Raw genomic sequence first — 26,609 nt, forward strand, 5'->3', positions numbered from 1 at the left:
ATGTGGCGCAATGGATAGTGCATTGGACTCCTAGTCAGAATGAAGTGATTCAAAGGTTGTGGCTTCAAGTCCCACCAGATTCGTTGCATTATGCAATTATCACATATTAAAATCCTCACCTGTCGCACAGGTCTTCCGGAAATTCTATTTGTTCTTTTTAACTAAAAAAAAAAGTCTGTAGTAGTATTGAAACTCTAGCATGACCAAGGGCTCTGTGGTGCAATGGATAGCGCATTGGACTCCTAGTCAGAATGAAATGATTCAAATGTTGTGGGTTCGAGTCTCACTAGAGTCGTTGAATTATGCAATTCTAACATATTAATAAAATCCTCACCTGTGGCACACATTTTCATGAAATTTCTCTACTGACCAAATTAAAGAACGTCTATAGTGGTATTGAAACTCTACCATGACCATGGGCTCTGTGGCGCAATGGATAGCGCATTGGACTCCTAGTCAGAAAGAAGTGATTCAAAGTTTGTGGGTTCAAGTCCCACCAGAGTCGTTGCATTATGCAACACTGACATATGAAAATCCTCACCTGTCGCACAGGTCTTCCGGAAATTCTCTTTGTTCTTTTTAACTAATAAAAGAAAGTCTGTAGTAGTATTAAAACTCTAGCATGACCAAGGGCTCTGTGGCGCAATGGATAGCGCATTGGACTTCTAGACAGGTTGAAGTGATTCAAAGGTTGTGGGTTCGAGTCCCACTAGAGTCGCTGCATTATGCAATTCTAACATATTAGTAAAATCTTCACCTGTCGTACAGGTGCTCCTAAAATTCTATTTGTTCTTCTTAACTAATAAAAGAAAGTCTGTAGTAGTATTGAAACTCTAGCATGACCAAGGGTTCTGTGGTGCAATGGATAGCAAATTGGACTCCTAGTCAGAAAGAAGTTATTCAAAGGTTGTGGGTTCAAGTCCCACCAGAGTCGTTGCATTATGCAATTATCACATATTAAAATTCTCACCTGTCGTACAGGTGTTCCGGAAATTCTATTTGTTCTTCTGAACTAATAAAAAAAGTCTGTAGTAGTATTGAAAATCTGCCACCACCAAGGGCTCTGTGGCGCAATGGATGGTGCATTGGACTTCTAGACCGGTTGAAGTGATTCAAAGGTTGTGGGATCGAGTCCTACTAGAGTCGCTGCATTTTGCAATTCTAACATATTAATAAAATCTTCACCTGTCGTACAGGTGCTCCTAAAATTCTATTTGTTCTTCTTAACTTATAAAAGAAAGTCTGTAGTAGTATTGAAACTCGAGCATGACCAAGGGCTCTGTGGTGCAATGGACAGCAAATTGGACTCCAGTCAGAATGAAGAGGTTCTAAGGTTGTGGGTTCAAGTCCCATCAGATTCGTTGCATTATGAAATTATCACATATTAAAATCCTCACCTGTTGCACAGGTGTTTGGGAAATTCTGTTTGTTCTTCTTAACTAATAAAAAAAGACTGTAGTGGTATTGAAACTCTCGCATTAACTATGGCGCAATGGATAGCGCATTGGACTCCTAGACAGGTTGGAGTGATTCAAAGGTTGTGGGTTCGAGTCCCACTAGAGTCGTTGCATTATGCAATTCTAACATATTAATAAAATCCTGACCTGTCGCACACATTTTCATGAAATTACTCTACTGACCAAATTAAAGAACGTCTATAGTGGTATTGAAACTCTACCGTGACCATGGGCTCTGTGGCGCAATGGATAGCGCATTGGACTCCTAGTCAGAAAGAAGTGATTCAAAGGTTGTGGGTTAAAGTCCCACCAGAGTCTTTGCATTATGCAATTCTCACATATTAAAATCCTCACCTGTCGCACAGGTCTTCTGGCAATTCTATTTGTTCTTTTTAACTAATAAAAGAAAGTCTGTAGTAGTATTGAAACTTTAGCATGACCAAGGGCTCTGTGGTGCAATGGACAGCAAATTGGACTCCAGTCAGAATGAAGAGGTTCTAAGGTTGTGGGTTCAAGTCCCATCAGAGTCGTTGCATTATGAAATTATCACATATTAAAATCCTCACCTGTTGCACAGGTGTTTGGGAAATTCTGTTTGTTCTTCTTAACTAATAAAAAAAGACTGTAGTGGTATTGAAACTCTCGCATTAACTATGGCGCAATGGATAGCGCATTGGACTTCTAGACAGGTTGGAGTGATTCAAAGGTTGTGGGTTCGAGTCCCACTAGAGTCGTTGCATTATGCAATTCTAACATATTAATAAAATCCTGACCTGTCGCACACATTTTCATGAAATTTCTCTACTGACCAAATTAAAGAACGTCTATAGTGGTATTGAAACTCTACCGTGACCATGGGCTCTGTGGCGCAATGGATAGCGCATTGGACTCCTAGTCAGAAAGAAGTGATTCAAAGGTTGTGGGTTCAAGTCCCACCAGAGTCTTTGCATTATGCAATTCTCACATATTAAAATCCTCACCTGTCGCACAGGTCTTCTGGCAATTCTATTTGTTCTTTTTAACTAATAAAAGAAAGTCTGTAGTAGTATTGAAACTCTAGCATGACCAAGGGCTCTGTGACGCAATGGATAGCGCATTGGACTCTTAGTCAGAATGAAGTGATTCAAAGTTGTGGGTTCAAGTCCCACCAGAGTCGTTGCTCTATGCAATTATCACATATTAAAATCCTCACCTGTCATACAGGTCTTCCGGAAATTCTATTTGTTCTTCTGAACTAATAAAAAAAAGTCTGTAGTAGTATTGAAAATCTGCCATGACCTGTGGTGCAATGGATAGTGCATTGGACTTCTACACGGATTGAAGTGATCCAAAGGTTGTGGGTTCGAGTCCCACTGGAGTCGTTGCATTATGCAATTCTAACATATTAATAAAATCCTGACCTGTCGCACACATTTTCCAGAAATTCGTTCTACTGACCTAATTTAAAAAAGTCTGTAGTGGAGTTGAAACTCTTGCATTAACAAGGGCTCTGTGGCGCAATGGATAGTGCATTGGACTTCTACACGGGTTGAAGTGATCCAAAGGTTGTGGGTTCGAGTCCCACTGGAGTCGTTGCATTATGCAATTCTAACATATTAATAAAATCCTGACCTGTCGCACACATTTTCCAGAAATTCGTTCTACTGACCTAATTTAAAAAAGTCTGTAGTGGAGTTGAAACTCTTGCATTAACAAGGGCTCTGTGGCGCAATGGATAGTGCATTGGACTTCTAGACAGGTTGAAGTGATTCGAAGGTTGTGGGTTCGAGCCCCACTAGAGTCGCTGCATTATGCAATTCTAACATATTAATAAAATCCTCACCTGTGGCACACATTTTCATGAAATTTCTCTACTGACCAAATTAAAGAATGTCTATAGTGGTATTGAAACTCTACCATGACCATGGGCTCTGTGGCGCAATGGATAGCGCATTGGACTCCTAGTCAGAAAGAAGTGATTCAAAGGTTGTGGGTTCGAGTCCCACTAGAGTCGTTGCATTATGCAATTCTAATATATTAATAAACTCCTGACCTGCCGCACAAATTTCCTGCAAATACAATCTACTGACCTAATTAAAGAAAGTCTGTAGTGGTATTGAAACAATCGCATTAGCAAGGGCTCTGTGGTGCAATGGATAGCGCATTGGACTCCTAGTCAGAATGAAGTGATTCAAAGGTTGTGGTTTCAAGTCCCACCAGAGTCATTGCATTTTGCAATTCTCACATATTAAAATCCTCATCTGTCGCACAGGTGTTCCGGAAATTCTATTTGTTCTTCTGAACAAATAAAAAAAAGTCTGTAGTAGTATTGAAAATCTACCCTGACCTGTGGTGCAATGGATAGTGCATTGGACTTCTAGACAGGTTGGAGTGATTCAAAGGTTGTGGGTTCGAGTCCCACTAGAGTCGTTGCATTATGCAATTCTAATATATTAATGAAATCCTCACCTGTCGCACACATTTTCGAAAATACATGCTACTGACCTAATTAAAAAAAGTCTGTAGTGGTATTGAAACAATCGCATTAACAAGGCCTCTGTGGCGCAATGGATAGCACATTGGACTCCTAGTCAGAAAGAAGTGATTCAAAGTTTGTGGGTTCAAGTCCCACCACAGTCGTTGCATTATGCAATTCTCACATATGAAAATCCTCACCTGTCACACAGGTCTTCCGGAAATTCTATTTGTTCATCTGAACTAATAAAAAAAAGTCTGTAGTAGTATTGAAAATCTGCCATGACCAAGGGCTCTGTGGCGCAACGGATAGCGCATTGGACTTCTAGACAGGTTGAAGTGATTCAAAGGTTGTGGGTTCGAGTCCCACTAGAGTCGCTGCATTATGCAATTCTAACATATTAATAAAATCTTCACCTGTCGTACAGGTGCTCCTAAAATTCTATTTGTTCTTCTTAACTAATAAAAGAAAGTCTGTAGTAGTATTGAAACTCTAGCATGACCAAGGGTTCTGTGGTGCAATGGATAGCAAATTGGACTCCTAGTCAGAAAGAAGTTATTCGAAGGTTGTGGGTTTGAGTCCCACCAGAGTCGTTGCATTATGCAATTCTCACATATGAAAATCCTCACCTGTCGCACAGGTCTTCTGGAAATTCTATTTGTTCTTCTGAACAAATAAAAAAAAAGTCTGTAGTAGTATTGAAAATCTACCCTGACCTGTGGTGCAACGGATAGTGCATTGGACTTCTAGACAGGTTGAAGTGACTCAAAGGTTGAGGGTTCGAGTCCCACTAGAGTCGCTGCACTATGCAATTCTAACATATTAATAAAATCTTCACCTGTCGTACAGGTGCTCCTAAAATTCTATTTGTTCTTCTTAACTAATAAAAAAGACTGTAGTGGTATTGAAACTCTCGCATTAACTATGGCGCAATGGATAGCGCATTGGACTTCTAGACAGGTTGGAGTGATTCAAAGGTTGTGGGTTCGAGTCCCACTAGAGTTGTTGCATTATGCAATTCTAACATGTTAATAAAATCCTGACCTGTCGCACACATTTTCATGAAATTTCTCTACTGACCAAATTAAATAAAGTCTATAGTGGTATTGAAACTCTACCATGACCATGGGCTCTGTGGCGCAATGGATAGCGCATTGGACTCCTAGTCAGAAAGAAGTGATTCAAAGGTTGTGGGTTCAAGTCCCACCAGAGTCGTTGCATTATGCAATTCTCACATATGAAAATCCTCACCTGTCGCACAGGTCTTCTGGAAATTCTATTTGTTCTTCTGAACAAATAAAAAAAAAGTCTGTAGTAGTATTGAAAATCTACCCTGACCTGTGGTGCAACGGATAGTGCATTGGACTTCTAGACAGGTTGAAGTGACTCAAAGGTTGAGGGTTCGAGTCCCACTAGAGTCGCTGCACTATGCAATTCTAACATATTAATAAAATCTTCACCTGTCGTACAGGTGCTCCTAAAATTCTATTTGTTCTTCTTAACTAATAAAAGAAAGTCTGTAGTAGTATTGAAACTCTAGAATGACCAAGGGCTCTGTGGTGCAATGGACAGCAAATTGTACTCCAGTCAGAATGAAGTGGTTCTAAGGTTGTGGGTTCAAGTCCCACCAGAGTCGTTGCATTATGAAATTGTCACATATTAAAATCCTCACCTGTAGCACAGGTGTTTGGGAAATTCTGTTTGTTCTGTTTGCAATGGATAGCGCATGGGACTTTTAGACAGGTTGGAGTGATTTTAAGGTTGTGGGTTCGAGTCCCACTAGAGTCGTTGCATTATGCAATTCTAATATATTAATAAACTCCTGACCTGCCGCACAAATTTCCTGCAAATACAATCTACTGACCTAATTAAAGAAAGTCTGTAGTGGTATTGAAACAATCGCATTAGCAAGGGCTCTGTGGTGCAATGGATAGCGCATTGGACTCCTAGTCAGAATGAAGTGATTCAAAGGTTGTGGTTTCAAGTCCCACCAGAGTCATTGCATTTTGCAATTCTCACATATTAAAATCCTCATCTGTCGCACAGGTGTTCCGGAAATTCTATTTGTTCTTCTGAACAAATAAAAAAAAGTCTGTAGTAGTATTGAAAATCTACCCTGACCTGTGGTGCAATGGATAGTGCATTGGACTTCTAGACAGGTTGGAGTGATTCAAAGGTTGTGGGTTCGAGTCCCACTAGAGTCGTTGCATTATGCAATTCTAATATATTAATGAAATCCTCACCTGTCGCACACATTTTCGAAAATACATGCTACTGACCTAATTAAAAAAAGTCTGTAGTGGTATTGAAACAATCGCATTAACAAGGCCTCTGTGGCGCAATGGATAGCACATTGGACTTCTAGACAGGTTGAAGTGATTAAAGGTTGTGGGTTCGAGTCCCACTAGAGTCGCTGCATTATGCAATTATAACATATTAATAAAATCCTCACCTGTGAAACACATTTTCAGGAAATTTCTCTACTGACCAAATTAAATAAAGTCTATAGTGGTATTGAAACTCTACCATGACCATGGGCTCTGTGGCGCAATGGATAGCTCATTGGACTCCTAGTCAGAAAGAAGTCCCACCAGAGTCGTTGCATTATGCAATTCTCACATATTAAAATCCTCACCTGTCGCACAGGTCTTCCGGAAATTCTATTTGTTCTTCTGAACTAATAAAAAAAGTCTGTAGTAGTATTGACAATCTACCATGACCTGTGGTGCAATGGATAGTGCATTGGACTTCTAGACGGGTTGAAGTGATTCAAAGGTTGTGGGTTCAAGTCCCACTAGAGTTGCTGCATTATGCAATTCTAACATATTAATAAAATCCTCACCTGTGGCACACATTTTCAGGAAATTTCTCTACTGACCAAATTAAAGAAAGTCTATAGTGGTATTGAAACTCTACCACGACTATGGGCTCTGTGGCGCAATGGATAGCGCATTGGACTCCTACTCAGAAAGAAGTGATTCAAAGGTTGTGGGTTCAAGTCCCACCAGAGTCGTTGTGTAATGCAATTCTCACATATTAAAATCCTCACCTGTCGCACAGGTTTTCCGGAAATTCATTCTACTGACCTAATTAAAGAAAGTCTGTAGTGGTATTGAAACTATCCCATTACCAAAGGCTCTGTGGCGCAATGGATAGCGCATTGCACTTCTAGACCAGATGAAGTGATTCAAAGGTTGTGGTTTCGAGTCCCATTAGAGTCGTTGCATTATGCAATTCTAATATATTAATAAAATCCTCACCTTCCCACACATTTACGTGAAATACAATCTACTGACCTAATTTTAAAAAGTCTGTAGTGGTATTGAAACAATCGCATTAACAAGGGTTCTGTGGCGCAATGGATAGTGCATTGGACTTCTAGACAGGTTGAAGTGATTCAAAGGTTGTGGGTTCAAGTCCCACCAGAGTGATTGCATTATGCAATTATCACATATTAATATCCTCACCTGTCGCACTGGTGTTCGGCAAATTCTGTTTGTTCTTCTTAACTAATAAAAAAAGTCTGTAGTGGTATTGAAACTCTCGCATTAACAAGGGCTCTGTGGTGCAATGGATAGCGCATTGGACTTCTAGACAGGTTGGAGTGATTCAAAGATTGTGGGTTTGAGTCCCACTAGAGTCGTTGCATTATGCAATTCTAACATATTAATAAAATCCTGACCTGTCGCACACATTTTTGGCAAATACAATCTACTGACCTAACTAAAAAAAGTCTGTAGTGGTATTGAAACAATCGCATTAACAACGGCTCTGTGGCGCAATATATAGCGCATTGGACTTCTAGACAGGTTGAAGTGATTAAAGGTTGTGGGTTCAAGTCCCACTAGAGTCGCTGCATTATGCAATTCTAACATATTAATAAAATCCTCACCTGTGGCACACATTTTCAGGAAATTTCTCTACTGACCAAATTAAATAAAGTCTGTAGTAGTATTGAAACTCTAGCATGACCAAGGGCTCTGTGGCGCAATGGATAGCGCATTGGACTCCTAGTCAGAAAGAAGTGATTCAAAGGTTGTGGGTTGAAGTCCCACCAGAGTCGTTGCATTTTGCAATTCTCGCATATTAAAATCCTCACCTGTCGCACAGGTGTTCCGGAAATTCTATTTGTTCTTTTGAACTAATAAAAAAAAGTCTGTAGTAGTATTGAAAATCTGCCATGACCAAGGGCTCTGTGGCGCAATGGATAGCGCTTTGGACTTCTAGACAGGTTGAAGTGATTCAAAGGTTGTGGGTTCGTGTCCCACTGGAGTTGTTGCATTATGCAATTCTAACATATTAATAAAATCTTCACCTGTCGTACAGGTGCTCCTAAAATTCTATTTGTTCTTCTTAACTAATAAAAGAAAGTCTGTAGTAGTATTGAAACTCTATCATGACCAAGGTCTCTGTGGCGCAATGGATAGCAAATTGGACTCCTGTCAGATTGAAATAGTTCTAACGTTGTGGGTTCAAGTCCCACCAGAGTCGTTGCATTATGCAATTATCTCATATTAAAATCCTCACCTGTCGCACAGGTGCTCCTGAAACTCTATTTGTTCTTCTTAACCAATAAAAGAAAGTCTGTAGTAGTATTGAAACTCTCCCATTACCAAGTTTCTGTGACGCAATGGATAGCGCATTGGACTTCTAGACAGGTTGAAGTGATTCAAATGTTGATGGTTCAAGTCCCACTTGAGCCTTTGCGTTATGCAATTCTAACATATTAATAAAATCCTCATCTGTCGCACACATTTTCCGGAAGTTATTTCTACTGACCTAAGTAAAGAAAGTCTGTAGCCGTATTGAAACTCAACCATAAGCATGGGAGCTGTGGCGGAATGGTTAAGGCATTGGACTCCTAGTCAGAATGAAGTGATTCAAAGGTTGTGGGTTCAAGTCCCACCAGAGTTGTCATGTAATGTTATGCATTTCACACATATTAATAAAATCCTCACCTGTCACACACATATTCAGGAAATTATATTTATTCTACGTACCTAATAAAAGAAAGTCTGTACTAGTATTGAAACTCTAGCATGACCAAGGGCTCTGTGGTGCAATGGATAGCGCATTGGACTCCTAGTCAGAATGAAGTCATTCAAAGCTTGTGGGTTGAAGTCCCACCAGAGTCATCATGTTATGCATTTCACACATACTAAAATCCTCACCTGTCGCACAGGTGTTCCGGAAATTCTATTTGTTCTTCTTAACTAATAAAAGATAGTCTGTAGTAGTATTGAAACTCTGCCATGACCAATGGCTCTGTGGCGCAATGGATAGCCACCAGAGTCATTTTGAATATTTGTACCAGCTACAAGGACTATATTTCTTCAACAGACATAGTGAAAACAAAGAGTCTGTATATTTATTGAGACTCTTATATTCTCGATGGGCTCTGTGGCACAAAATCCTCACCTGTTGCACACATTATCAGGAAATTTATTCTACTGACCTAATTAAAGAAAGTCTATAGTGGTATTGAAAATCTACCATGACCAAGGGCTCTGTGGCGCATTGGATAGCGCATTGGACTCCTAGTCAGAATGAAGTGTTTCAAAGGTTGTGTGTTCGAGTCACACCGGTGTCTTCATGTTTTGCATTTCACACATATTAATAAAATCCTCACCTGTCACACACATTTTCTGGAAATTCATTCTACTGACCTAATTAAAGAAAGTCTGTAGTAGTATTGAAACGCTACCATATGCAAGGGCTCTGTGGAGCAATGGGTAGCGCATTGGACATCAAGACAGGTTGAAGTGATTTAACGGTTGTGGGTTTAAGTCCCCCCAGAGTTGTTGCAAATCTCTCACTTTAAAACAAATGCAATCTTAAAAGATGCATTATATGTCTGTCAATTACTTAAGAGATTGTATTCAGAAAATAGGTATATTCCACGGATCTTTGACTATTTGTAACATCTAGCAATACTATTTTTTGTCAGGATAGGCATAGTGAAAACAAAAACTATGGAGCCTTAATGAGACCCCCCAACTTCTGAAAGAGCTCTGTGGTGCAATGGATAGCGCATTGGACTCTTAGATAGGATGAAGTAATTAAAAGTTTGTGGATTTGAGTCCTACGAAAGTCATAGCATTATGTTTGTCCAATACAATAAAACTTTCACTTGTCACACATATTTTCAGGAAATTCAACTTATTCATCTGACATAATAAAAACTGGTTCTGTACTCTTTCTAAAAGCGAGACAAGTTTTAGAGGGCTCCTCGGCACAATTAATAGTCCATTAGACTGCTAGACATAAGCAAGTGATTCAAATGTTGTTGGCTTGAGTCCCACTAGGGTCATAGCATTGTACATTTCTTAAACTATGTGTAGTCCTTACTTATTAACTACATAATACATTTCTTCAAGACAAAAACTTCTCTGCTGGTTCTCGAGTTTAAAATGTCATAGGTCCAGATCAATCTGCATTTGAAGTTTTTATTGTGACTAATTAGGTTGTTAGCTAGACTTTGATTTTTTAGTGATTTTGTATTGAGTTGTCATGTGAAAAACCCTAAAGACTGATAGATGTAATGTCAAAAATCATCATGTAAAAAAACATATTGAATTAAATAAAGAAGAAATTTAGTTGATGTAAACAATTACTTATTTGCCAAAAAGAGTCAAAAATAAATGAGTTGTTTTACTGTATTACTGCAGAAATATTTAAAATCTTGTTTATCCTTCTTCATGGAATCAGAGGTGTTTACGATTTACTGTTCAGACTTTTTGTAACGCCATTAAAGACAGAGTCGTATGAGTAATTTTAGATTTGTGTATGTGGTATTTCCTTAGGAGTATTATGACATTAATTATATAATGTTCTTCCTTTTTTATTTTATTGTTTATACTGTTTACATGTATCGCTGTGAGTCGTATTCATGTCTCTACTGTGAGTTGCAGGGAACTTTCTGACATTGACACCATGTGTTGCTTTTTTTGCTCCAGCAGATGGCGCTGCCGGATCACTGGGTGAGCGACACAACAAACAACACTATGAAATACTCGATTTAACAAATGCACAGGCTTTATTAGAATGTCAGATTACCAGACTCAAACAAGAACCCGTATATGGAGCTTGTAAAACACACAAATGCAGTAATCCTAATACTTTTAATACTCCGCTGCTTTTTTATTTAATGCACAAAAGGCAGTTTTAAGCTTTAACTGTTAGATCTGCATGCTTGTTACGATACAAAGCAAAGTGCTAAGCACAAGAATGAACACACACCGACGTCCCCAATCTCTGGTGGAAACGATCAGCGTGCACCCAGTGGCAGCAGGGGTCGCTGTTTTTTCTGTACAGTTATGAGCCTCGGTCCGGCAGTTGGCAGCATTATACTGAAGTTGATGTGAGGAACAGGAAGTGGGAGAAGCAAAGTGAAGATGCGGGAGCAACTAATTGCAGGTGAGGCATGCATACCACAAAAGTTCAATAAGCTGGTGCAGGTGTGAGTGAGGTGGAGGTGAGAGAAGAAGAAGAAGAAGGTCTTCAAGCGGCTGAACATCAGGGTGTAAACCAGGAGTGTCCAAACTTTTTGTCAAATGGGTCAAAATTGTAAAGACAGATTTACTTGTGGGCTAAACAAATATGCAATTTCTAAAATAATAAATTAAGCACACAATAATTAAAACACTACAAAAATACAAAATCTTACTAGTTTCTTATGCAAATATTTTACACTTGAAATAAGACTAAACTAACTAATAAGTAACTTTTCAACAAAATATAGGAGGTTGTTTTGGTCAGTAATTTCTTAATTGTGATTATTTCACATATAACATAGGAAAATTGTCTTATAAGTGACATAGTCTGCCAGTGGAATTAGTACTTTTTCCATTGATATTAATAAATGATTTACTTAAAACAAGCTACATCTCTGAGAAGTTACATGAAAGTGAGTTTTGTCTTATTTGAGACAAAACTCAAAAATGTTCTAAGATATCTGCACAAGAAACTAGACACGAAATATTGGGCCATATTTTGTATTTTTGCAGTAAAAAACAAATAAAGTATACATTTTTAAAGAATAGGGTGTGTAAATCATTGTATACCCACAAGTTAAAAAAGATTTGCCTTATAATGGCTTATTTGGGGAGCAAAGAAGTCTCAGTTATAAAAATAGGATTTAGGTCAGGTTTGGGATCAAACTTTAACCATGTGTAATACATTAAAAGCAAATTTTAAATAAAAATTATTAAATAGATTTGTTCTTATTTACTATAAAATTAAAGAGAATACAGAAAGCGTGGTAATAAAAAGATGAATACGTTGTACTGCATCAAACATTTTCCATACAAGAAGATTTTAACTTGTTTGTAATAATTTTACCCTGATTTAAAACAAAAGGTCTCCATCTGCATCAAAACTTGTGTACTTTTCGAATTGTGACTGGTGGCCACACAATATCAGTCCTGGACAATGGACACGCCTGGTGTAAACGGTGGAAATCAGAAGGTGGCAGAAGACTCTATGGCTTGGCAGAGCTGGACAAAAACCTCAGGTGGCGACCGCTCGGCGTCAATCTGCAGACAGAGACAAACAAAAGACTTTCAGAAACTATTTAGCATTTCTACAGAGGGCTCATAGCCCAGCCTGGACTAGAAGCTGTTTATTTTATTTTTTATTTGTTTGTTTTATCTTGCAGTTGCCAACTTTCTATTATTCTACGGAAGAAGATTAGGGCCACCAAAAAAAGAAAAAAAATAATTCTGAGATTAAAGTCAGAATTTTGAGATTAAAGTCAGAAAGTCAGAATTCTGACTTTAATCTCAGAATTATTATTTTTTTCTCGGTGGCCCTAATCCTCTTCCGTAATTATTCCTATATCTCCTATGGAAAATGCAAGAGCAAGAAAGACATGGGAAATGTGGTGTGTCTACTTCAACATATCTGAATTAAAAATTAGGTAATTAGCAGGTGTGTCAGAAGAGGAACACATCAGACTACTTAAAATATTTCTCCTAAAAGAGCCAGCTTTGTTTATTTTATATTAATTTGATGCAGTAGGGACTCCCACACCTCTTGTATCAGTGTCCTCTGTCTCCCCCACTTTTTTTCCAGCCATTAAACTGTTTGATGGAGAGGAGGTTCTTTGCAGACTAAAGTGGGCGTTTCTACATTTTCCACATGGTGCTAGCTGCGTTTCAGTTTCAAATGTGCATAAAATGTTGTCAATATTCCACTAATGTCGAAGAAACACAATTCTGAAATTGTGGTGCTTAAATTAAATTTAAAAAGCAATAAAAATCACACGTGAATAGGTTTGTTTAAGATAAATCATTAAAATCATGCTCCTACTACTTCCTGTGGTTTTCTTCTTCTTCGTGGTTTACGCCAGTGTCAACATCCGGTTGTTGATCATGTGACTCGAGTGACAGGAACACTTCGTACCATAACGAGTTTTTTGTTTTTCCAAAATTGCCAATTTTATTTTCAAAACGTGAAATTGCGTAATTATATGTTTATTCTGCCTTTTACGTGTTAAATTGGATCACGTTTTTTTGTAAACCACATTAGAACTCCCCCTGGTGGATGTTTTCATACATCGTTTGGTTACGCTGAAAAAGGTAAACAGAGATCCAAGATGGCGGAACGTAATACCGAAGAGTTCCTAAATTAAACTGACATCACCTTGATACGTTGTTGTTTTGGACGAGATTTGTTCGTAAGTATCGGTTAGCTTGCAGTAAACATGGCTAGTTAGCAATGTTAGCTAATACATTGAATTAGCTAACATTGCTAATTCAATGTATATTTCAGTTTTACGATGGTCACAGTGAAGGCAGTGGTCAGACGCCATTCGTCGACAAACAAGCAAAAAGAAAGAAAGAGAAGTCTGGTTATTGGAGCGTCATTATCTTGTTGCCTAGCCGGTGAAAACTTAAATCTCAGGGCGAGGACAGCTCAACGATCAATGGAAATGTAGCTACCATTTACATAATTATTGTTTACTTTCTATTAGTAATTAATGTTTTATTTGAAAGGTTACATAAATCTTTATTTGTGTATTTATATTAAATGGAAAAACACTTTTAGCCAGGTCCGGGCTTGCCTCAGTACCTGTCTTGGCATTTAAGCCCACTCACACACACAGAGACTCACACACACACACACACACACACACACACACACACACACACACACACACACACACACACACACACAGACTCACGCATGCATACAGCTGATGTGGCATTTCAAACGTTCAGACAGCTTATTTTTAAAGAAGCGGGTCATCTCCAAATAGAAGGTCTGTGGTTTTTGACTTGCCCCCGTGTTAGTGGGAACATCAGTGAGGTGTGTGAAGCCCTCAGTGAGTCAGATGTTGCCTTTAAGGTCACAGCTGACCTTTTAAAGCAGCAATAATATTCCCAATTATCCGGCTGTGGTGTGTAGATTGATAGAAAGCTGCTTACAGTTTATAGACTGGAGAAGAAGATTGGACACCTCTGCTGTTGTAATTATTTCTCTTTACTCTTTAAATTAAAAAAGTTGGGGTTTAAAGTTTGAAGTTAGGTGGAAGTTGCACTGAGATAAGGAGAGGTGTTTTTAGCAGATAATTAAAGGTGAAATAAATAACTTTAGGTGAAAAGATTATTCAAATTACATAAAATATTTCTGTGTTGTTTATTTTTTTCTTTATGTAAGTAAAATCCTTAAAAATATAATTCAAAGGTTCAAAGGAGGGGGAAAATATAAAATGCAAAGTAGTGTTCACTGCAAAAACACAAAATCTTACCAAATATTTTGTGTTTAGTTTCTAGAGCAAATATCTAGACATAACTAACTTCCAGCTAACTTTTCAGCTAAATATAACTTGTTTTAAGTAAATAATTCATTAAAATTGATGAAAAACTTCTGGTTCCACTGGAAGATTGTTTAACTCATGTAACTAGCAGTTTTAACATATATTCAAGAATTATTGACTTAAAACAAGCTGAAAAGTTACTTGGAAGTTGTTTTTTTCTTAATTCAGGTGTGCTAAGATATTTGCACCTGAAACTAGACAGATTTGGTGTTTTTGAGTTTAGAGTTGAGTGGATTTACAGTGGATCGGTAGGGAATTGAACCCTTACGGTGTGCAGCAGCATTTTGCGTTCATAGTGAGCGATGACAGCCTGGGCGTCGCTGCAGAAGCTCTCGGCTCTCCTCTGCAGGGCGTTCTCTGAGGACAAGGAGGATCTGCTGCGGCTCTGGACCCTGCTGGTCATCGTCTCTGGAGAACAGCTCAGCAGAACCACGGCACTCGGTTCCCCCATCTGATCCCACAGAGGAGAAAACGTCTCAGTGGATCCGTATGTGACAAATCCAGACTCTGAACATCTCATTTCTTTCTGTTTGCCTCATCTCTTCTTGCAAATATCACCTTTAACACCTATTAATGGCTCTGACTGTCTGTGCTGCATGACTGACTCATTCGCTTCCCTCCTCTTTGGATGAACTTTTCTGACTTTTCCATCTTTTATTCATGTTTCTGACCAGATGTGGGGTCAGTGTCGGTGCGCTGCCTTGCCTTGGCTTCGTACTCCTCCGCCTGCTTCAGGTCTCTGGGGAAGCCGCTCACCACCAGACCCTTTCCCTGTCGGACCACAGACGCCACGGCGTCACACAGCAGCTCCAGCAGCGTCTCCTAGAGATTCAACACAAATAATTCATCATGTTATGAATTGAAGGTGACCTACTATGCTTTTTTTGCACAAAATCATTCTTAGATCATGAGATTTTTTTATCTGGTCAGTTCTGATTATGAGCTTCGTTTAGAATGAGCTGCTTTAGGGCCTTTTGTCATTTTAACATCCACCAACTCAATGTTTACACTTGCACTTGAAAATGGCTGCAAACAGATAAACTATTATACAACCTTACATCTTTGAAAAGCAGAAGTAGGGCCTCATGCACAACCAACAAGAATGTGGTTTCTGGATGGTAAGTGAACAACAGAACACTTGTCTTTTCTATCAGCCCTTGTGCAGCGCATACAGCGGGAAATCCAGCTGACCAAACGTGCTGGAACTCTGCATGGGCTGCTAGGTAACGGGCCTGGGCTCAGCTTGAGTTGCTAGGTAACGGGCAGAACTCTGTTTGGGTTGCTAGGTAACGGGCTTGGGCTCGGCTAAGGTTGCTAGGTAACTGCAGTGCCTGTTGAATGTGACTCAGAATCGGCAGGTTTTTTGAAATGGTTCATTTTCCAGACACCAAAAAAACATGAACTATTGCCAAATAATAGTTCTATGTGTCTGTTTTTAGAAGCAGTAGAGGCACAAATGGAAGTATAAAAATGTGCAAAATGTGAATTTTGCATAATAGATCTCCTTTAAATCTTGATGTATGACTTAAAAAACAAATTATTATTAGAAAACTGCCAGGGATTCACATCCATATGTTTAATTCCATAGTTTGATTCTTTTAAAAGAAATGTATTTTAACATAATTACTGAATATTATCTTACATTTTTAATAAAATAATAATAATAGAAGGCTGTCAATCACACATTCATTAAGTCACGTGTGTGGCAACAGGGAAACATCTGTGTTGTGCGTTGTTTTAGTTAGATATACATTAAGAACTTTTTTTAGACAATAAAATTTATATTGCCGTGATCCATTGGTGTTTGAGTTTTAGGTTTCATTTGTGTTCTTTTTTTGATAATTTCTTGTTTTTCCTCATTAGGTTTCTTTGTTAGTGTTATCTTTTCTGCTAATTGTTTGTGTGCCAGGTTTAGCTCCATGGTTTTCCTTCCTCCATTTTCTCTGCTCTGCTTATCTTTCACCTTCCCTTTCAGTCTGCTTCCTTCTCAGATGTTTTCCATCTCCTGATTTCCTTCTGCCTGTTCTCCGCCCAGCTGTTTTTACTTGCTTCTGATTAGCTCATCTTCTCCAGTCTATAGCGCATGTATTGCTCCCTGGTTTCATTGTTCTCTACTGTCACCTGCAGTTTCTTTTCCTGTAAATATTTTTTTCTTCCCCCCATTAAATGATATACTTTATGACAATTTTCAGTTCCTGTGTGCATTTTGGTCTAACAATGTGACCTAAATAAAAAGTTTGGAAACTGCACAACTTTTCTTTAAGGCAAATGTCTGAGACGCTTTTTGAGACCTACAGTAATTTAGTTCTTTTCTGCGATGCTATATTAAATATTGCATGTTTAATTTATTGGCAAGCAGGTGGGAAGATAATAATTCACAATTAACTGTGAGGAAAATGATGTTACTTTCAACTTGGTGATTTTCGTAGTCCAATGTGATAATTTCTATATGCCGCTGCCTGACATTGAGCTCAACCACCTGACAGAGGAAGCTCATTTATCTTGTTTGCATCTGGGATTTATGATGCATTTAAGTTACCTGGGAAATGAGAACTTGGAGCTGGGTTTGACATTAGACCCAAGGTAACAGCATTTTAGTTAAGTCAGAATTTGAATAGACACAGTTCGCATTACCTCTTACAAACATAATTTTAAGCTTTAATTTCTTTAAGCAAAAACAACTTTTAATTTTCAATTTAATATTCCAGGCGCTACAAGTAACATTAATATTAGACGCATTCTTACTTAAGTTTCTTGTAAAATACACATTTCCACCAAAGGTTAATACTGTTGATACAAGGAGCGGCCATTTTGAAATGCAAAGTCGGCCTTACAAGTCGTAACTGTGGACAGTCGGGGTTGCTCACAGTTTCCCAGTGGGAAATCCGACTTTGTAGGGCGTTCCAGTTTTCTTTTTTCCCCAACAAAATCTGAATTTCCCAGTTCTGAGTACAACTGGAAAGCAGCGTAAGTTGGGATACTTTCAGTGCTGTGGAAGCTGATCAGTGGCTTCCTGAGGAACGTTTAATGTTCCTCAGGAAGAACAATCTCTGCTGGGCTTTTTAAATGACTCATAAAGTGTTTCAGTTCCAGGTTGATTTATTAGTAAGAGTTGAATTTTGGGACTCTTTCCACCTTCTCTCCTTTAAAGTGGACCTATCATGCAAAATTCACATTTTGTATGTTTTTATATTTCCATTTGAGTCAACTGCTTCTACAAACATCCCAGGTGTTTAAAAATCCCACATGGATGATTTTTGGCAATAAGTTAGGGTGACCAAACGTCCGTATTTCCCGGGACATGTCCGTATTTCACGTCCTGTCCCGGGTGTCCCGCGTTTTTTTTAGAAAGTGAGGAAATGTCCTGTTTTTTAAATTACCTTCATTGGACCATTAAATTTACAGGCACTGCGCACAGCGCTGCGTGTGACGTAATCCCTGAGCCGCGTCAGTGCGGGCAGCCATGTTCTTAATCAGAAGATAGATAGCGTGGCTGTTAGTACGCCAACAACATGCCAAAGCGCAAATCTATGTTTACCGACGATTTACAAAAGAGTTTCCCCGCTTTCAGACCGGATCGAGACAAATGGGAGGAAAGTAAAGATAGTCTATTGATATGTTTGTTCGTTTTTGGTACATTTTGAGTTATTTTTGCTACACAAGAGGTATTTTTTGTTAATTAGCTCATTTGTTAATTTATTTTTTCCAATAGCCTACAGAACAGACATTATTTCGTTCATTACTGAGGCTGAGTATCATGTGTTATTGGGAGTTGAGAGTTATTGTTAACTTTTATTGTTAAGTGAGGGATGTTTAGATGAGACATTATTTCTTTCATTGTGCTATTCATTCATTACAGGAATTGTTAAGCATTTTTTAATAAATACATTTTGCATAAAATTATCATTTGTTATTGGAGTTATTGCTGTTGACTTTTACTGAAAAGCATTTTTAATAAACCAACTGTAAATATCATGTTATTGTAGGATTACGTAGGCCTATGTTAAGTGAGTGCATGCCACAGACATCTCTATGCATGGGAACAGAGATCCCCCCCCCCGCTCCAAGGTGTCCTGGTTTTCCCAAATGAAAATATGGTCACCCTAAATAAGTTAATGTTTTTGGTGTTTGGAAAATGAGCCTATTCAAAACCTCTATTGTTGAGCCACACTGCATCGTTACCTGGCAACCCACGCTGAGTTCCAGCACGTTTGATTGGCTGGTTTTACCTCTGTATGCTTTGTACATTGACTGCTGGAAAAAACAAGTGTTTTTGTTGCTGACTTACTATCCAGAAACCACTTGCTGCATTCTTGTTGGTTGTGCAGGAGGCTCCACTTCTGCTTTTCAAAGATGTATAGTTGTATAATTGGGCATCTGTTTGCAGGTATTTTCAGGTGCGAGTGTAAACGATGAGTGGGGCTCATTCTGAAGTGATCTGAAAATAGGCAAACCTCAGAAGACTAAAACCTCATTATTTAAGAATTATTTTGTGCTAAAAATGTAATAAGCATGTTTTGTTTCGCCCATAGACATTTGCTAACTTGTTCAAGGAAGCATAATAAATTATCTTTAATGCACAAACCATTATTATGATTCCTGTTGCTCTTTTGTTACTATTTATGCTGGTAAAAGTAAAGTACTGTAAACTTTCTGAATGATATTTATTAAGGAATGTAGCTTAATATATCTTGTAATCAACAGAAAGTTGATGCAATTTTAAGGTTTTAGTTTGGTTCCTTTCAGTCCAAAAGCAAGGCTAGAAGGTGGATTTAGATTTTGTTTTTTTTAACCTTTATAGATGGTGGTGTTGAGGGAAGTTGTGTGCACTAAAAGCTCTGCAATTTGTACTTTACTTGATGTTTGCTTGTTGTTTTTCTTTCAAAAAGTCAGAACTGTCATCCCTGAATAAAAGTTTGTTGTGTAAAAGCTTTTCAGCTGAATCTGACCTCCAGTAGAAAAACTGCTCAAATTGGAAGAGGAAGGGAACAGATAGTTGTGATTTATGTTACAATTTCACCTCGCCAGCAGCAGAAAATATATTGCAGCATAAGCATTTGTGTCCAGGTCTATGATCAAAAATGCATCAAATCAGTAGCAGCATGTCAACAAATCAACTCTCCTGGTGCTGTTAGTTTTCACATGACTGCAGTTTATCTCACTGTGACATAAAAAACCCTTTAACTTCTGCAGAGAGAGCTTTCTGCAAATGATTCTGCTTTAAAACCTTGAGAGGAGCACTTTGGTAATCCCACTGTGGGATTATTAATCCTCCTCTTAAATCTCAGTCTTCCTCTATTCTCTCTCTCTGTGTGTATATATTAAAAAAAGCATAGTTCAGTTCTCATGTTGGAAAACACAGGACGCAGCCCTAATGTGCGGTAAGAGGCTTAAGCGTGAGCTGAGCTCGAAAGCGTTCGGGATTTTCCTGCTAGTCGATAAAAGTCGAAGCAAATCTGTGTGTGGGAGTTTTTATGCAGCCTGTAACTCGGTTCTGCGCTTGTTTATGTTCTCAAGCCTGATTGTTCCTAAAACTTCCAGAGAAATTATGAAATGAAGACATAAAGAGTTATTTTACTGCACATGCAGTTATATTTTATTGCTTGCTTATTATATTTTTTATATTTATCATAAAGTGACCATTATTTTTGAAAATTGCTGATTTAGTACTTCTGTGAAGAATGGTCAGTGTGGAGGGACTTCAGAACATTTTGCCTCATCTTTAACCCTTTTTTATTTTATTTTCAGCTGCATTTCAATAAAAAAGAATAGCATTAGTAAAGTTCATCATCTCCTGAACCAGTACAAGTCCTGGAAGGAGGGAAGATCAGCCATGATGATCCTCTCCTGTTCGACCAGTTTGGACATGTCTTGTTTTGTGGATGAGCCAAACCACTGTAGCTGCTTTTCCATTGACCATATAATTGCGCAATTTGACATTTTGAAAATAAAGAAGCTTAATGCAAACACGCCAATTAAAAAGTTTTTTTCAATTAAAAAGCTTTTTTCAATTAGGTGCTAGGATGAGGTGGCCGGAAATTGGTTTATTTCACAAAACTGTAATGGAAATACTTTTTTTTTTGCATCACAAGATCAACAACCAGAAGAAGAAGACGAGAAGTAGAGTCATGGAGCAGAATGATTTTTTTTTCTCCCCTCCAGGGGATCTTTTGTGGGCTCTACTGTCCCTTATATAAAAGTGGGCTGACAGGAAAGAGGGGAAGACATGCAGCAAATGTCGCCCGGCCCGGGAATCGAACCCGCGACAAGGACTCCAAACATGGGTCGCGCTATCCCCTACACCACCACAGCACGCCCACGGAATGAGTTTTAATTACTTCTCTTGTGAACAAGCTTATTCATATTAGAGTTTTCGTTGCGGTTATTATTTAATGGAAACGCAGCAATTGCAAAATTTGTTCTTAGCTGAATAGTGACAGCATTTTACACATGTGTAATAGAAACGCAGCTAATGACGGACGACGACTAGACAGAATGATTAGTGGCTGTGCAGAAGATGAGCAAAAGGCAAACCTCAATTTTATATCCATTTGCCGCATTTACAAGAAAACATTAGCTGCTATGTGTTCCATTTCAACACTGTCAATATTCCAATTTCGTGATTGCATTTCTTATTTCACTAAATAAGAAATTAAACTAAAATTGTACGTGAATAAGCTTGCTCACACATTAAGTAATTAAAAACCATGGCGTACTTATTCATAATTCAGCCATGATCTCTTCTTTAGTCTTCTTTAGGCATTGGAGAGAAAATCCCGTTATACTTAAAATATGCGACATGTTGGGGAAATCGTAGCCAGCAACGTTAGAATGACACACACCTTTTTATGAGCCGTGAGAGCTCTGGTGGTGGAGCCATCTGCACAGTATGTGAATAAAAACAAAAACACACCATCATCCTCCTACCACTTCCTGTTTTCTCTGTTGTTTTCACCAGTAGTAACATCCGATTGTTAGTCATGTGACTTGAAAAAAGTGTTTCCATTGCAGTTTTGCAAAATATACCCATTTTGATACAGCTGAAAAACCACCTCTTACTAGAACAGAAACTTTTTATCTGAAAACTTGAGTTTTTTTTTCTGAAATTGGTGAGAATTTATTTTCTGAATTTCAATTTGTGCAATTCTGTTTAATGGAAATGCAGCTAGTGTGAGGTGTATTATCATTAGTAAATCCTGGAGCACTAAATGCACCTCATACCAGGTTGGAGTCCCTCCCCTCATTGGCTTCAACTGTGCATGAAAAGATGGAGACACAAAATCAGAAACTCAGGATTTCGTTAGATGGAGCAGGAGGGGTGTGGAGACGGAGAGGTGGACCAGAATAGGGACTGGAGTAATGCCAGGGGAGGCCTTTTGGATTTGAAAGCTGTTGCTGTGATTGGACCAAAGCAGCTCTCCCTGGGAGAGAAATTGTCATCCGTCAACCGCAAATACAAAACAAATCCATCAGATGGAGGCAGGGAACATCACAAGTGGAGGAATCAATAGTTTTCTACACTTGGAGGATGAAAGGACACTCTGGAGGCCTGGATGAAGAAAACAGCTTGTTTTTGTTCTCTTTTTTAAAAAAAAACCCAAACTAAATCTGAACTGTTGTTGTAGCTTAAATCTGGATGTACCTCTATTCAGGTTGGCAGTGAAACATAAAATCAAACTGGTTCATGAGCAGGTCTTAATTATTGTCCTCTTTAAGTTTTTCCAACCACAGTGCAGCGTGACCATAAACTGAGCCAATGCCTGTTAATCAACATCCAATCAACCCCCTGGGGGAAAACATTTTAAACCTTCTGGGATTTTTAATGGCTCAAGATATTTCTGATTTTATGAAATTTCTTCCTTTATCCTAATCGAACCAAGTCGATGTTTTCCATCATAACAGCAAATTGTCACAAGGCAAGTTGTCCTTAACGTGGTTTAAGTCCTTTGGTGTTGATGGAGAGTTCTGTTTCTATTGGAGTACCAGCATCAAATAAAGTGGCTCAAAAAAAGAGGAAGCTACTAAAGAAGTTTAGCTCTCTTCTGGTGATTTTGGAACCTTTGGAGATGATCTTGCAAAGAAGAGTGCAGTGATTCAACAAATGTGTCTTCAGTCAGAGGCTTTTTAAGATGTGCTATGACCGTCCATGACAGGGCAAAATCTAATCTCCATTTGAGATTTAAGATATCATTACTAGGGAATGGTACGATGGTGTATTAGAAGTGTTGTAGTTGACCTCCCCCACCCCCCACGCCCCCAAAAAAACCCTTCAAATTCTGAGATTAATCTCAGAAACTTTCTTCAACAGTTTTGGTAGAAATTTACTTATTTTTTCTATCTGCAGTGTCTCTAAAACGCCTTTGTAAGCTGGGACTTTAACATGTTCATTTTGATTTATATATTAATTACATAGATCTAAATGTGTAAATTTATTATGCAATTAATCACTTTTAAAAGCGAGCCGGAACCTTTTGTATTGTGTTTCCGGTACGCCCCCAACTCTGACGCACAAGCTGCATCCGCATACAACAACGACTGAGGACAAAGCCGCTTCTCTTGACCTACTCCGGTAAATTTTTTGCTTTTAAAAACCGATCGGATGAGACGCTGAAAAAGATTACTGTTGTGTACAAGTTGTGCTAAAAGGAGTTAGCTTATTAGTGAAGCTAGTCAAACCTAAATTAGCATCTCAATGCTAAGCATGTAGCAGCAAACAGATGCTGCCAACTTCCACATTTCTACAGAAGCTACATAAAACACTTGAAAGGTCGATGGGTATAATAACACTTAAAGCAAATATGATGGTTGAATAACCTAAAGAACAGATTAAAAGCAATAAATATTCTTATTGTTGAGATCATATGCATGTTTATTCAATAATTTAGCAGCAAAACTGCTTTTTAATCAAAAATGTTGCTTATTTTGTTCATATGGTTTACAATTTGAGAATTAATTAAATATTTAAATCGAGCCTCACCACTTATTAGTGAACGGAACCAAGTGGTTTATAAACTTTTGGAAACTGGACTCATTTAGGAGCCTTGAAATACCAGAGAAACCTGTAGCAATGAGAAATATTACTCCTTTCAGGGCTGCGCTATTTGTCAAACTGATAAAAATCTACATATGTGCACAATGTTTATCAGTTTGGATGTAAGATTTAGTGCACAATAACACTGCGCACCGTAGTAGGTTACCTGGAAGACAGGAATAGTGAAGGAAGAAATGGCTGCTTCTAAACTCAGAGAACCGAAGCTGCAGAACCTCACAGATGGTTTCAGTTCGTGGGATCAATGTTATGTAACGCTTGGCCACTTTGAACTGCAGCAAGGCAGTTTAAAGTGCTTTACAATTTATTAAAAGCCTTTATCCAAAGCCTTTGACAGAGTTGGGTAGTAAATACCCAAGTAACTTTTTTTTTTTTTTTTTTGAAAAAGGTACTTTTACGAGTATTTGTACTACACTTTACTTTTACTTGAGTAATTTTATTATAAAGTAATGCTACTCTTGAGTAAAATTTCTGGATTCTCTTGTGAATGAAGAACAAACATGTTTTAACCAAAAATTCACCAGACACACCTGTGTGTGAAAACTTTTGTTGAAGTTTCATAAGTTTTTTATTGAAAGAAAGTGATTTGGAAACGTTATTTACATGAATTATTGTCATGTTGGTCCTTAAAATACCAAAATTTCCACTTAACTTTATATTTCGGTCAAGCTGATGTTGTAATTTTTAAATATTAAACGATTGATAATTTGATCAGTTACTCGGTACCTGAGTAGACTTTTCACCAAATTCTTTTTATTCTCTACTTTTTACTTTTACTTGAGTAAAAATATGTCAAAGTAGTGCTACTTTTGCTTGAGTAAAATTTTTGGGTACTTTACCCACCTCTGATTGTAGACGACACACATTCAACAACTGAGAAAACCAGAAACCATTACAATTTACCAAGTGCGGTCATCACGCATCAAAATGTTGGTTCCTTTATTAAGTTTCAAAAGCAACTCTAAACAGGTGGGTTTTTAGTCTAGGTTTATAGGAACTCAGTGTTTCAGCTGATCTGCAGTTTTTTAGAAGTTTGTCCAGATTCTTTTTTTTATTCCTTTTAGGAAGAGCGGAGTTCACACCATTACCACCCCAGTAATGAAATCACCTTTATTGGTTGCCTGATTGGATTCCAGGAACAAAACCAGTTTTTTTTTGGATTGGATTTTAATCTTATCATATCACATGTGGTTTCATAGCGTGTATCTCCAGTAAACACACAACCAGCTCCGACTGTACGCTGCATAGCCGATCTATCTCTGTGTAAACCACTTTAAGCCGTCTTGAGCGTGTAATGTTCCCCCCCAGACCTTCCTCCTTCATTTCCAAAATTAATCTTTGGCAGGAAAACATGTTATCAGCAAGGAGAGAAATCTTTTAATACTGAATCAACAATCTTTTATCTCACAGCTTTATGCCTTAATAATCTTTCGTGTCTTGGTTTGTTGACTCCGTTCTCCATTCATCGGTCTGTTTTAGTGCAACATGTTTAAGCTTTGATTCTTCTGTTTAGTCGGTGAATCGTTTGCTCTCATATCTGCTCCAGATGTGCCTTTTGGTGATCTAATCCTCAGATGACATTTCTATGAAATCACAACATTTTTCAAGTATTTTTTTTTCTATAAAAAAGTTCTGTTAGCTGAATTGGCTTTTGTTTTGCACAGTGTGTAGAATCCAACTCGAGTAAAAGAATGAAGCTTCCTGTGCCTTTCGGTTTAGATTTTTTCTTTTTTTCTTTAAAAAAGTCTGTTTTTTGTGTGTTTTTTTTTAAAGGTATAAATGGTCGCTGTATTACTAATGGTTGCAGTTGCAGGTGTTTTAATCCAGACAAAAACCTAAAGATGAACAACAAAAATTAGCTTAATGTTAGCCTAATCTCCCTGCTATCAATTAAAATGTTTAATTGACTTAATTGCAGGATTTGTAGTTAATTACATTTTAATCAAAAGCAATATATCGACAAAATAAGCAACATTTTCAGTCAAAAACAAAGATATTTATTGTTTTTGATCTGTTGTTCAGGTTATTGGTCATCAGGTTATATGTTACGTTTTTTCTAGAAAATTCAAGAGATTTCAAAATTTGCGTTTTCTCGCAATTTTGACTTGTGGAGCTGAGAAATTTACTTATTTTTTCTGGAAAAGGTTTTGGTTGAAATTTAAATTTGTTTATTTTTCTATTTATATTAGTGTTAATATGCCGTCATGGCTTTTGCATGCCTTCATTGGTTTAGAAAAAAAAAACTCTGGGGAGGTTAAATATAAATGCACACCACACTTTTCAGATTCTTTAAAAATATTTTTTGTTTCCTTCTATATTATTACTTATGTTAGTCTGTCACATTAAATCTCAGTGCAAAGTCAAAGACTGACCTCTGGCAGTTTCTCTCCTCTCTCCAGAACGTCCTGTAGGTGGCGCCCCCTTTCGCTGTGACACTGCATCTCGCTACACAACAGTTCGCCCAGGGTGACGCGGCGCAGGCCGAACCGCTCCTCCAGCCGTTCGCACTGCAGAGCCTTCCCCGAACCCGGCCCGCCTGAGACACAGACGGAGATCAGTCAATACCATCAGCAGCCGCGGGGAACGACCCGCAGCGCAGACAGGATGAAGTGGAGGAAATTGAAAGGTGAGAGAAGAGTGTGGAGGAGGCAGTAAGAGGATGAGGATGGTGAGTGAATGAGCTCGGTTTGTGTGTAGGCACTTACGTTTTATTTTAGGAGTGAAAACACAGAGGGAATAACAATACAGAAGCAACATAATGGAGGAAAACAAATAATTATCAGTATGTCTAACAAAACATACCTGTCTAAAATGGCAAAATTATCTATT

At 38.2% G+C, this 26,609-nt stretch overlaps 1 protein-coding gene, 1 long non-coding RNA gene and 15 other non-coding genes across 17 annotated transcripts in view; 16 read left to right on the forward strand and 1 right to left on the reverse strand.

Annotated features, from left to right (window-relative positions):
• The first annotated feature begins 418 nt into the window (after window positions 1-418).
• trnar-ccu (transfer RNA arginine (anticodon CCU)) lies at window positions 419-505 on the forward strand. Its single transcript is given in 2 exon segments — window positions 419-455; window positions 470-505. It is a non-coding gene; the product is annotated as a tRNA-Arg (tRNA).
• A 126-nt stretch (window positions 506-631) lies between these two features.
• On the forward strand, window positions 632-718 carry trnar-ucu (transfer RNA arginine (anticodon UCU)). Its single transcript is given in 2 exon segments — window positions 632-668; window positions 683-718. It is a non-coding gene; the product is annotated as a tRNA-Arg (tRNA).
• A 129-nt stretch (window positions 719-847) lies between these two features.
• On the forward strand, window positions 848-934 carry trnar-ccu (transfer RNA arginine (anticodon CCU)). The gene is given in 2 exon segments: window positions 848-884; window positions 899-934. It is a non-coding gene; the product is annotated as a tRNA-Arg (tRNA).
• A 754-nt stretch (window positions 935-1,688) lies between these two features.
• Window positions 1,689-1,775, forward strand: trnar-ccu (transfer RNA arginine (anticodon CCU)). The gene is given in 2 exon segments: window positions 1,689-1,725; window positions 1,740-1,775. It is a non-coding gene; the product is annotated as a tRNA-Arg (tRNA).
• Window positions 1,776-2,314: 539 nt separating this feature from the next.
• trnar-ccu (transfer RNA arginine (anticodon CCU)) lies at window positions 2,315-2,401 on the forward strand. Its single transcript is given in 2 exon segments — window positions 2,315-2,351; window positions 2,366-2,401. It is a non-coding gene; the product is annotated as a tRNA-Arg (tRNA).
• A 126-nt stretch (window positions 2,402-2,527) lies between these two features.
• On the forward strand, window positions 2,528-2,613 carry trnak-cuu (transfer RNA lysine (anticodon CUU)). Its single transcript is given in 2 exon segments — window positions 2,528-2,564; window positions 2,579-2,613. It is a non-coding gene; the product is annotated as a tRNA-Lys (tRNA).
• Window positions 2,614-2,942: 329 nt separating this feature from the next.
• On the forward strand, window positions 2,943-3,029 carry trnar-ucu (transfer RNA arginine (anticodon UCU)). Its single transcript is given in 2 exon segments — window positions 2,943-2,979; window positions 2,994-3,029. It is a non-coding gene; the product is annotated as a tRNA-Arg (tRNA).
• Window positions 3,030-3,153: 124 nt separating this feature from the next.
• trnar-ucu (transfer RNA arginine (anticodon UCU)) lies at window positions 3,154-3,240 on the forward strand. The gene is given in 2 exon segments: window positions 3,154-3,190; window positions 3,205-3,240. It is a non-coding gene; the product is annotated as a tRNA-Arg (tRNA).
• Window positions 3,241-3,363: 123 nt separating this feature from the next.
• Window positions 3,364-3,450, forward strand: trnar-ccu (transfer RNA arginine (anticodon CCU)). Its single transcript is given in 2 exon segments — window positions 3,364-3,400; window positions 3,415-3,450. It is a non-coding gene; the product is annotated as a tRNA-Arg (tRNA).
• A 124-nt stretch (window positions 3,451-3,574) lies between these two features.
• Window positions 3,575-3,661, forward strand: trnar-ccu (transfer RNA arginine (anticodon CCU)). Its single transcript is given in 2 exon segments — window positions 3,575-3,611; window positions 3,626-3,661. It is a non-coding gene; the product is annotated as a tRNA-Arg (tRNA).
• Window positions 3,662-4,202: 541 nt separating this feature from the next.
• Window positions 4,203-4,289, forward strand: trnar-ucu (transfer RNA arginine (anticodon UCU)). Its single transcript is given in 2 exon segments — window positions 4,203-4,239; window positions 4,254-4,289. It is a non-coding gene; the product is annotated as a tRNA-Arg (tRNA).
• A 751-nt stretch (window positions 4,290-5,040) lies between these two features.
• Window positions 5,041-5,127, forward strand: trnar-ccu (transfer RNA arginine (anticodon CCU)). Its single transcript is given in 2 exon segments — window positions 5,041-5,077; window positions 5,092-5,127. It is a non-coding gene; the product is annotated as a tRNA-Arg (tRNA).
• A 697-nt stretch (window positions 5,128-5,824) lies between these two features.
• On the forward strand, window positions 5,825-5,911 carry trnar-ccu (transfer RNA arginine (anticodon CCU)). The gene is given in 2 exon segments: window positions 5,825-5,861; window positions 5,876-5,911. It is a non-coding gene; the product is annotated as a tRNA-Arg (tRNA).
• A 927-nt stretch (window positions 5,912-6,838) lies between these two features.
• Window positions 6,839-6,925, forward strand: trnar-ccu (transfer RNA arginine (anticodon CCU)). Its single transcript is given in 2 exon segments — window positions 6,839-6,875; window positions 6,890-6,925. It is a non-coding gene; the product is annotated as a tRNA-Arg (tRNA).
• A 963-nt stretch (window positions 6,926-7,888) lies between these two features.
• trnar-ccu (transfer RNA arginine (anticodon CCU)) lies at window positions 7,889-7,975 on the forward strand. The gene is given in 2 exon segments: window positions 7,889-7,925; window positions 7,940-7,975. It is a non-coding gene; the product is annotated as a tRNA-Arg (tRNA).
• A 2,949-nt stretch (window positions 7,976-10,924) lies between these two features.
• Window positions 10,925-26,609, reverse strand: part of ak5 (adenylate kinase 5) — a 98,582-nt gene continuing 82,897 nt past the window's right edge. Inside the window, exons 11-14 of the mRNA XM_028020858.1 lie at window positions 26,153-26,316; window positions 15,437-15,553; window positions 15,000-15,182; window positions 10,925-12,446 (exon numbers count right to left, since the gene is read on the reverse strand). Coding sequence (XP_027876659.1) covers window positions 12,372-12,446; window positions 15,000-15,182; window positions 15,437-15,553; window positions 26,153-26,316 — 539 coding nt within the window. The 3' untranslated portion in view covers window positions 10,925-12,371. The remainder of the gene's footprint in view (window positions 12,447-14,999; window positions 15,183-15,436; window positions 15,554-26,152; window positions 26,317-26,609) is intronic.
• Window positions 15,087-20,682, forward strand: LOC114146617 (uncharacterized). Its single transcript, XR_003595929.1, has 3 exons — window positions 15,087-15,218; window positions 15,406-15,596; window positions 20,480-20,682. It is a non-coding gene; the product is annotated as an uncharacterized LOC114146617 (long non-coding RNA).

The sequence above is a fragment of the Xiphophorus couchianus genome, chromosome 6 (assembly GCF_001444195.1).
Source record: "Xiphophorus couchianus chromosome 6, X_couchianus-1.0, whole genome shotgun sequence".
Taxonomy (NCBI): Eukaryota; Metazoa; Chordata; class Actinopteri; order Cyprinodontiformes; family Poeciliidae; genus Xiphophorus; species Xiphophorus couchianus.